Here is an 11,380-nt window from a genome sequence, read left to right as displayed (position 1 = left end):
TTATGTGTCTCAGGAATCAAACCCAAGACATCATGTCAGGATTGGTAACAATTGCCTGCTGATCCAGCTCCCCAGCGCTGTCCTTTTGTTTTTTTTGTTTGTTTGTTTGTTTGTTTTTGTTTTGTTTTTGGACACGCTCTGAATGCCTGAAACTCTCAGAGATCTGCCTGACTTTACTTTCAATTTGCTGGGATTAAAGGAATGCACCACTACCTGTCTCCAAAAATTCTTTTTTTTTGTTTTTTGTTTTTTGTTTTTCAAGACAGGGTTTCTCTGTGTAGCTTTGGAGCCTATCCTGACACTCACTCTGGAGACCAGGCTGGCCTCGAACTCACAGAGATCTGCCTGCCTCTGCCTCCCGAGTACTGGGATTAAAGGCATGCGCCACCAATGCCCGGCCTCCAAAAATTCTTAATAAAGTATTTTTAAGCTGAATAAAACAACATGTTCTAAAGAGTATACATTGTGACAAAATTTATTGAATTCTAGGCACAAAACAATAAATGCAATACAACACACAAATAGAACCAAGGATAAAAAATTATATGCTCATCTCAATTGACTCAGATAAAGCCTTTGACAAGATTTAGCATTCCTCTTTGATGAAGGCTCTGAGGAACTGAAGGAAGGGATAAATATGACAATCTGATAGACACCAAACTAAATGAAGAAAAATAAACTGTTTTCTCTAAAACTACACAAGGGTGTCTACTTTCCCACTATTATTCAATATACTGCTGGAAGATATCCAGATCAGTAAGTCAAGAGCAAGACATAAAAAAAGATACAAATTGGTAATGAGGACTTCTATTTTCATATAATTCTATTTTCTTGTAATATAATCCTATGCTAGAAAGACTCAAGGACTCCATCAGAAAATTCTGAAATGTGTCAAACACTTTAATCAAAGTAGGAAGATACCAAAGGAAATACAAACATCAGTAAGTCTCTATATCAATAATCAACTTACTGGTAAAACAATCACATCAGCCTCTTATAGCTGCAACACACACACACACACACACACACACACACACACACACGCACGCACACATGCACACACATACACAAAAGTAAATGAATAGGAATAAATCTATGAAAGAAAGTGAATGGCCTTTTCAAAAACTTTATCAAGACATTGAAGAGAGAAATTGAACAGGACAATAGACAATGACACAGGAAAAATTACATACCCATAAGCTAAAGAAAGAGATCAGAACCCTAATTTGATTTTAAGCAAAAACAACTTCAAACTGTTAAACAACTTAACAATAACCCACAACCTTCAGGCCAACTAAAAATCAATTCAAAATGGATGAAGGACTTTGAACCGAGTGCCTGGTACATATTAGGCAACTGCTCACTGCTGGTCTTCCCGGCTGCCATGGTCCTTAGAGTACTCTAATCCTCTCTACTTCTGTTTAATAATATAGGAAGAAAAACCTCTGGTCATTAGCTTCTTTCACCATTAACTTTTCCAAAAGTTCGTGGAGTCAAGCAACCATGGACAAAACCCTCTAAAACCATAAACAACCCCAAATTAACCTAGCCTGTCTGAAGTTTACTCTGCTAAGTATTTTGGCCACAGGGATCTAAAACAACTAACTGGGAAATGACAGGAAACAACTTCCTGAGTTGCCGCTGTTTGATCTTTTTGTTTGTTTGTTTTTAGAGACAGGGGTTTCTCTGTGTAACAGCCATGGCTGTAATGGAATTCACGTTGTAGACCAGAGTGGCCTCAAACTCACAGAGATCCACCAGCCTCTGCCTCCTGAGTTCTGGAATTAAAGGTCAGGGTGAGTCCCAACCAATAACGTGGAGAATCGTCAAGGAAGACATGCATTGTCAACTTCGGGCCTACACATGTGTATCACACAAATGTGATTACCCATACACACACACACATGCATAATGAGATGGATGGATAGATAGATGGATGGATTTAAGACCCTAAAGAAAGAAAACTACAAAAACATTATGGATTTAAAATAAATAAATGGAGAAAAGCACTACTTTGATCCATTTGTTTGCCAAGAATTTGTAAGGTTGTCATGTTTCTATTTTGTTATTATATTTCATTTTGTTTTATATGTATGGCTGTTTTGTCTGCACATATATCTGTGAACCATTTGCATGTCTGGTGCATGAGGAGGCCAGAAGAAAGTGTCTGACCCTGTAGGACTGTAGAGTTAAAGACTTGTGAAACACTATATGGGTGCTTGGAATCAAATTCAAGTTCTCTAGAAGTACTTTTAACTGCTGAGCCATCTCTACAGCCCCCATTTTCTTTTTTAAAACAAAAAAGAAAACCTTATTTATTTTCTCTGTGTGGTCACAGTGCATGGAGGTCTGAGGAAACCATGAGACTTGGTTTTCCCTTCTACCATGTGGGTCCCAAGAATTGAACTCAGGTCTTCAGGCTTGGACATTTCACTAGGCCAGGCTGTCAGTTTTGAATGGGACCAGAGCAACTTCATGTAGTATGTGGTGAACATAGATGCAAAAGTCTCAAGTAAAAAAAAAAAAATTAAAATTAAGCCCAGATGCACATAAAGAGGGTAGTATTTCTTATTAAATAACCATTTATTATAGAAATGCAATATTGATCAACACCAGGGTAGCAAATCTTTTATTTTCATTCATTGGCTTATATTAGCTCATGGCATATAATAGTTGCTTAATAAATGTGCTAATTGAATAGAGTCTTTACATTTTACTACATTAAAGGGGAAAATATGCATGGAATCTTAGTGTCAAAACAAGGATTAGACCAATTCTATATCTCTTTTTCTGTCTCATTGCCCAGTGTCTTTTTTAATAAGAGAATATATTTAATTCATTAATTACTTAATTAACCAATTAATGTGTGAGTGTTCTGGTGCAATACTTTTGGAAGTCAGAGGACAACACTTGATAGTTTGTTCTCTCACTACTATGTGACATTGGGGACTGAAGGGCCTTTATTCATAGGTACTCTACCTGGCAGTTATATTCTTTCTCTCTCTCTTTTTTTTTTCTTCTTATTTTTTGGTTTTTCGACACAGGGTTTCTCTTTGGAGGCTGTCCTGGAACTTGTGCTGTAGACCAGGCTGGTCTCAAACTCACACAAAGATCCCTACTCTCCTCACACCAAGTCCTGGGTAGTTGCTTCTCAAAGGCCATCTTGAGATGCCTGCTGAGCACAGGCGCAAAGCGACACAGCTTGTGATCCCAGAATTCATTGTGCGCTGCCTCTGGGGGCGGGGCCAGCTTCTGCCCCGGGAAGTTCTCGGGCTCACTCAGCTCCCCTGCAGCCTCGAGACCGAGGAGCTCCGTTGTGGGGTTTGCACCCCTGGATATTCCTGTCAGGTTCGGGGAAAGCTTTATTTCAGTCATGGGTTCGTAAAGAGCTTCTGGGCATTTGGGGGGGTTACAAGGATAGTCTTGTCAATTTCAGAAACTAAGATGAAATCTCTTATCAAACAGGGATACAGGAGAGCCGTTGTCAGTCTGAGGCGGCTGCTGCAAAGAAATGCCTGCCATTTTGGAGCCGTGAAAAAACATCTTCGTTTAGTATCAGGATTTGAGGGAAGTTTTTTTTGATCATTTACAGCCGTTTTGAAGAGATTTATTTTATCATCAGGGGTGTGAGGAGATCCCTGTCATGTTTAAAGTGCTTGGGGATAACAATGCTCGCTACTGGCCCGGAAGAAATGCGGAGAAGGTTCGTTTTAAGTCTCAGAACCCAACTCCAGGACAGTGACTTGAGTGCCTAGTCTCATATTCCTTGTCCTGAAAGACTCTGAAGTAACTTTCGAATAACCTGACCAGACATCAAAGGACCTCTACATCTCTGGCCTCTTCTGTTTTGAGGATACGCGCAGGTTTCTCCCCAAGCGCCTCCCCTTCTTTATGACGTAGTTTGTGTCATAATACCGGGAGTGGAGAATTCTAGAACCTGGGAAGCAAGAGTCCAGCAACAGAGCAGTTAACAGGAGCTTCTGACTTCAGGGCCAAAGAAAGTGGGCCCAAAAGGGCTCAAAGGGAGAACAGGGCCTCTAACTCTCTGATCTCTCTGAGGGAAAGAAATTCTGAAGGCTGAGTCCCAGAGACCATCACCCTGCAAAGACAGCCTTGATGCCTGTGTACTGTCTCTGTCGAAAGCCTTATGATGTGAACCATTTCATGATCGAGTGTGATCTGTGCCAGGACTGGTTTCATGGGAGTTGTGTTGGCGTTGAAGAAGAGAAAGCCGCTGACATCGACATCTACCACTGTCCAGACTGTGAGGTCTTACATGGGCCTTCCATTATGAAAAACTCGCATGAATCTTCTAAAGCACATGAAGCTCTCAAGAGGAAGCCAGTGATGACAGGGAGCCCTGTGTTTATTCACCAGCTCCAGGGTAAGACTTTTGACAGCGCGGACGAAGTGATTTTGAAGCCCACAGGGAGTCAGCTGACAGTGGAATTCCTGGAAGAGAGTAGCTTCAGTATACCCATCCTCGTCTTGAAGAAGGATGGGTTGGGAATGACACTTCCGCCACCGTCATTCACTGTCGGTGATGTGGAACAGTATGTTGGTTCTGACAAAGAGATTGATGTGATTGATGTGGCCTGTCAGACTAGTTGCAAGATGATGCTGGGTGATTTTGTGAAGTATTACTACAGTGGGAAGAGGGAAAAAATCTTCAATGTTATCAGTTTGGAATTCTCTAATACCAGGCTTTCTAACATCGTAGAGATGCCCAAGATAGTTAGTAAGCTTTCATGGATTGAAAACTTATGGCCAGAAGAGTGTGGCTTTGAAAGACCCAAAGTTCAGAAGTACTGCTTTATGAGTGTCCAGGATAGCTACACAGATTTTCACATTGAATTCGGTGGCACTTCAGTCTGGTACCATGTGCTTAAGGGTGAGAAAATCTTTTACCTGATCCACCCAACAGATGCTAACCTGACTCTTTTTAAGTGTTGGAGAAATTCCTCTAAACAAAGAGAGATGTTCTTTGGTGACCAGGTAGACAAGTGTTACAAGTGTTCTGTGAAGCAAGGGCAGACGCTTTTCATTCCTCCAGGATGGATCCATGCTGTGCTGAACCCCTTGGATTGCCTAGCATTTGGAGGAAACTTCTTACATAGTCTTAACATTGAAATGCAGCTCAAAGCCTATGAGACTGAGAAGCAGCTGAGCACAGCAGACCTCTTCAAGTTTCCCAGCTTTGAGACCATCTATTGGCATGTGGGAAAGCAAATTCTGGACATCCTTGGAGGTTTGCGAGAGAATGGGAGATGCCCTGCCCCTTACCTGGTTCGTGGTAGCAAGGCTCTGAATGTGGCCTTTCAGGCCTGGACAAGGAAAGAAGTTCTGGCAGACCACCAGGATGCAATCCCAGAGACAGTGCAGATCATACAGCTCATTGAAGATCTGGCTAGGGAGATCGGTCTGGTTGAAGATACCTCCCAACAGAACATCCAGAAGGTGAATACAATCTTTGGGGTCCAGCAGCTCTTTCTCACTAATTCCTCTTCCTTAACTAGGCCAACTCATTCTGCTTCAGAATCCAAGCCTACATTATCATTACCCTCCAAAAGTGACTCAAAAGAGAAAGAACCAAAGAATAAGGGTGTCTTCAAGAATGCCAAACAACAGGATGAGGAGTGTCAAGTCTTGGGGTCTGATGATCAATGTACCGATCATCTTAGAGATCTAAACAATCATCAAGTACTGAAGGTGGGCGATTCCCAGAAAGTAGATGCCTACTTGAATGACTCAGGTGATGACTCAAAATCTGACAATGTCTATGATGGGAATGAGAGCTCCATGGCTCTGATGATGGCTAATGGCAGTACCAAGAGGGAGAAGAGCTTGTCCCAGTCATGGAGAGCCAAAATCATAAAGAAAGAAGATAATTCAAGGTTGGTGAAAGAACAAGTAACGGGAGACCAGTTTGACTTGGATTCAAATGTTGAGCTGCAGACTGAAGAGAGACTGGGCAAAGAGAAAATGAACCTGGTAGTAAACCCAAATATTCCCCCAAATTTGCCCCATGTGAAATTTTGCTCTGGCCAAAAGCAAATTCATGAACAAGGGGAATCTGTGATCACCCCTGAGAACTGTAAAATAGATAAGGAAATAATGGAAGGGGTTGAAGACAAGAGATGGAATGGAAGTGGATTTAGTAGAATTCTTGATCCACTTAAGGCCAGGGAACAGGTGGACAGTCCTGGCTCTGATGTCCTCACTGAAGACCCAGACTCTTCCAGCAATAAGGAAGCTATCCAGGACATTGTGAGCATGCCTAAATTGCAGTATTCATCTCCTTCGCCAGCTCCCTGCAGCCTCCAGACCTGGTGGAGTGAAGGGCAGGACCAAAGCATTGAGAGCTCCAGCAGTGGCTTGGGCATGGTACCTAACAGTCTTGTTTCTCAGCACATCCGAAAGAAATGGCCCATCAAGCGGCTAGCATACTGGAGAACTGAGAGCACAGAGGAGAATAACAGGGTGAATAAGCAGGACAGCTTGGGAACGTGCTCAAAGGATGCTGAACATATCCATCTATTCCTGGAGTCTGATGATGATGATGATGACGACGATGACGACGACGACGATGATGATGATAGTGATGATGGCAATGATGATGATGATGATGATGATGATGATAGTGATGATGATGACGACGACCTTGTTTTGAAATCTCTACCAAAGAAAAGGAGAATATCAGATGATGCTCCATGGATTCCTAGTGCACGTGTGATTCCACCAGTACCAAAGCAAGATCGTCCCGTGCGCAAGAGTACCCGAGTTGCCTCCACAGAGGTTAGTTTGCCTGCAGCAGCTACAAAGTTGGCACAGCAGGTGAAGAACGTGAAGCTCACTCTTAAGTGACTAGTCCAGGATAGAGCAACCAGTAAATGGAGAAGATAAGACTTAAACCCATGTCTTCAAGTTTCAGTTTTCCTGTTGCTTGATACTTAAGTGAATATATATTTTAGTAATACTGTCTCATTTAAATGAAACTTAATAGGGTTGTGTTTTTTAATAGGATGTTCTATAGAGCTGTAGAGTTTCTTAGAAATGTCTTCCAGGCTGTTATTTGGAACCAGAAAAGATTAAGCAGGTCAATAGGCTCTTCTCATACTAGAACCTGCCCTCTGTCATTTATATCTCAGTGCCATGTGTAACTTGGAAATAAAGACTTTATTGCTTTAAATATACCCCAAAACAAAGAAAACAAACAAAAAAGCCCACAAAAGTAAAATACCCACCAGTATCTGTCTTGGTACTGCATATCCTTACAAATAATTTAGATCCAATTTTGAACCTTTGCTTGTGTCTAGGAATTCCTCCTTGGATAGACTTCACCAAAATAGAAGCATTAGAATCCCACTATTCAGACCCCTGAACATGGATGTCAATGAGGAGGCCTCTGCACTCTAGGGGGCCCCTGGTAGTGGATTAGTATTTTTCTCTGGTGTAAAAAGAGACTTTGAGAGCCCATCCCACTTGAAGGGATGCACTCTTGACCTGGACACATGGGGGAGGGCCTAGGCCCAGCCCAGGATGATGTGGTGGACTTTGCAGAGCCCCTGTTGAGGTCCCTACCCTGCCTGGGGAGTGGAGGGTGGATGGGGTGAGGGGTAGGTTTGGGGGGAAGGAGGGGTGAGGTTGAGGGGAGGGAGAGGGAGAAGGGATTGACATGTGAAACAAGCTTGTTCCTAATTTGAACTAATAAAAAAAATTTAAAAAAAAAGAATCCCACTGTTACCAGTTTTGACCAATAATACACTGCAGATTTTATCATTTCCTAAACACACATGAAACTGGTCCATCATCAAGCTGTTTTATAAAATCTGGGATGCATAATGAATGATTGAAATCTTTGGAACAATAAAATGATATCTTGCCTAATATAAATAAATAGAAATGACTTTATTTATTTTGGTTTTAGAGACAGGGTTTCTCTGTATTGCTTTGGAGCCTGTCCTAGAACTCGCTCTGCAGACCAGGCTGGTCTCGAACTCACAGAGATCTGCCTGCCTCTGCCTCCTGAGGAATGGGATTAAAGGTGTGCACCACCAATGACCAGTGGAAATGTCTTTATTATTGTTTGGATATGGCATGTCTCCTAAAGATGCACGTACCCAAGGCTTGTGCCCAATGCAGCCAAGTTCAGACCTGGAGGTTAAAGGGAGTAACTTGGACTATAAGTACTCTTATTTCATAATTGCAGTACTCACTGTTAGCCTCATAAGGGAACTGATTCGTGAAAGTAGTTGGAAAGTGTAGTCAGCAGGGCTTATTTGGAAATAATGCTAGCATAACCCTGAATTGTAGATTTTGTTCCAAGCACTTTGCTCTCTATTTCTCAACGTCTATGGAGTGAGCATTCTCTCCCTAAACTGGATCCCCTGGTTATGACGTCTGCCTCATCATTGGCTCAAAGAAATAGTCAACCATGAGCTGAAACATTTGGAACCATGAGCCTAAGTAAACCCACCATTAAGTTGCTATTCTTACCCTACCATAATGTTTTGTTTGGTTTTTTTGTTTTATTTTGAGATGTGGTCTCTCTACATAACCCTAGCTATCCTGGAATCCACTACGTAGACCATCCTGTTCTCAAACTCACACAGCTCTTCCTGTCTCTGCCTCCCAAATGTTGAATTTAAAGACATGTGTAACCTGGTTCTCTGGTTTCTTAGCTACTTTAAAAAAGATTTATATTTTATTTATTTAAGTGTTTTCCTGTTGTTTGTATATATACCATGTGTATGTATGGTGCCTGCAGAAGGCCAGAAGAGGGTATTTGATGACCTGGAACTGGGGTATAGATGATTGTGAGCTGGCTAAGGTGGGTGCTAGGGACAGAACTCAAGTCCTCTGCAAGAGTGCAGTGAGCACTCTTAACCAATGAACCACCATCTCTCCAACTCCATTTCTTGGCAACTTTTTTTTTAGAATTAATAAACATTATTTATGCTCTCAATTCTTTAAGACAGTATTAACAGAGTGGTGAAAAAATATTATTAAAAATGAAAGCAGGATTTAATGGGTCCACACATAAACAGAAAGTCAGTGAGGAGTCTGTCAGAAGTCACAGTCTAGGGCTGGAGAAAGGGCTCAGCTAGTAAAAGCACTTCCTGCTGAAGCCTGGTAACCCATATCAGATCTCTGAAATACATGAAAAAAAAACCTAGATGCATATGTAAAAATCTGCAATTCCAACACTCCTAACAAGAGAGGAGGTAGAGATAATGGAATATCCCAGAAGCTTGCAGGCCAGCTAGTCTGGAGTATACACAGCAGCCACACAACAACAGGCAAGATCTTGCTGCAACAAGTAGCATTTGACACCATATTTCTAGAATTGTCTTCTGACCTCCATTCTCAGGCTGTGCCACCCCCTCTAGCACATACATATTTACATTACACATGTGCATGCACTCATGAGCACACACACACACACACACACACACACACACACACACACACACACACACACACACACAATTCATAAAATGAAAACTGGAAAAATTACAGTAGTGTCTGAAGCAAGGGAAAACTGAGAACTTGGAAACATACCGCATTCTTTTCTTCCTCAGACATGTATAAAATTGCATCCTAAAATCTTGTAGGAGTTGATTCTGATCGTCAATTTGATTGAAACAAATGACAAAACCACTTAGGGCATTAATGAGCATACTTTGTGTCTGTGAGGGCTCTTCCAGAAAGGCTTAACTATATTAGGTGTGTCCTGCTCTGAAAGAGGACAGCATCATCCTATTGGTTGGGGTCTCGGACTAAAAAGGTGAAAGGAGCAAGGTTTTCCATGCTCCTGTTTCCCAACTGGTCCACCATGATGCAAATTAGCAGCATCCTAGTACCATGCCTTCCCCCAGAACAATGCACTGAATCCCTTAAATGTGAACCAAAATAACTTTTTCCTCCACTAAGGGGCTTCTACTAGGCATCTGGTCATAAGAATGGGAGAAGTTATAACTAGATATATAACTGGTGATTTATCAATACATAGCCAGGTGAAGATATTTAAGTATTTAATAGGGAGATGCCTTACAGAGCAACCTAGCTAGCCAGCTGGGAACAAAGTAAGCAGCACAAGCCAATGAAGCAGGGAAAAAGAAGGCCCACCATGTGCATTCCCTAACTCTTAAGCCTCTTCCATGTCACCCTGACATCACCTTAACCATACCCTGATGGGCGTGGTTGAGCACACCTGTAGCCAGCCCTTAGGAGGCATGGTTACCGTGTTTTCCTACAATTCCCCTTTTAGTCTAAAAGAGGATTAAAATTTAACAGTGTAAAGAATCCATAATTAACATTCATAAGAGTAAAATACAAGAAGATACAATAATCTGCTATGTCACATCCTAACTATGTCTATTATAACTAAACCCTAAAATCATCTGAAAGAGGTGTCCAAGCCTGAACACCTACTTCCAATCCCAACCCTAAACAATAGGAAACTATCCCTAACTTGGTGTACATTATCCTTAGTGACAACAATGGGGGGAAGGGGGCGTAATATTCTCTAAGTTACTTCCTGCTGAAAGGGGATGACAATAGCCTCGTGGGGTCCTGTAAGAAGAAAATGTTAGTATAGTGAAAGTTGTAAATGGATTGTATCCAGTCCATGTTTGATGGGATTTGCTTGATTGAAGATCTAGGTTGAAGACTTAACTTGATTGAAGTTTTTGTGTTGACTGAAGTCAGTACCGGAAGCTCTGGCCGGAATGTCAGTTGAAACGAAGAAAGTTGGATCCAGTGTACTTGAGGAGTTGTGGCCCATTCTCTTTCTGGAGCATCCAGGGATTGATGTCATGCTGGTCTTCATTGGTTGTGTGGGACTCAAACATAAATGTTAGCAGAGGAATGTTTGCTTGGATGACTGGTGTTCCTAGCAACCATGATAGAGAAACCACCCTCTAAAAAGCATCCTCATGGGCAGATGGCAAATCAGTGGTAGCCCATCCAGTTAAAAGATCTCAAGAGTATTAAGGAATCGGTTGTCTCATATGGTCTCCATAGCCCGTATGTGAAACAACTATTAAATTTGTGCTCGACTTTTAACAGGGTGGCACCCACAGACTGGGAATGCCTAGTGGCAGCTGTGCTTGAAAATTTGTCTCAGATACAGTGGAGGGCTCTCTGGAGGGAGGAAGATAAGGCCCTCGAGCTTCAAGGCATAAAGAACGGTTATGAAGCTCCCCAGGCTAAGATCCTGGGTGAGGGCATTTTTGCTAATCCATAGGTACAGGCTGAATATGATGACCATATATTGTCCTTATGCAGAACAGCAGCCTTAGATGCCTGGGATAAGGTTCGTGAGCCTGGAGAGAGGATGGAGACTTATACCAGGATAGAGCAGGGACCGACAGAATAT

At 42.0% G+C, this 11,380-nt stretch overlaps 1 protein-coding gene across 1 annotated transcript; it reads left to right on the top strand.

Annotated features, from left to right (window-relative positions):
• Nucleotides 1-4,116: 4,116 nt before the first annotated feature.
• On the top strand, nucleotides 4,117-6,864 carry LOC100774109 (histone lysine demethylase PHF8). The gene has a single exon (XM_027416906.1). The coding sequence runs from the start codon at nucleotides 4,117-4,119 to the stop codon at nucleotides 6,862-6,864; it is 2,748 nt and encodes a 915-aa protein (XP_027272707.1).
• The last annotated feature ends 4,516 nt before the right edge of the window (nucleotides 6,865-11,380 follow it).

This window comes from Cricetulus griseus, chromosome 5 (genome assembly GCF_003668045.3).
Source record: "Cricetulus griseus strain 17A/GY chromosome 5, alternate assembly CriGri-PICRH-1.0, whole genome shotgun sequence".
NCBI lineage: Eukaryota > Metazoa > Chordata > Mammalia > Rodentia > Cricetidae > Cricetulus > Cricetulus griseus.
Note: the sequence above shows the minus strand (reverse complement) of the source record. Positions and strands in the feature narration are given on the sequence as shown.

Coding starts and splice junctions, on each gene's coding strand:
- LOC100774109 (XM_027416906.1), top strand. CDS start 4,117: ATGCCTGTGTACTGTCTCTGTCGAAAGCCTTATGATGTGAACCATTTC.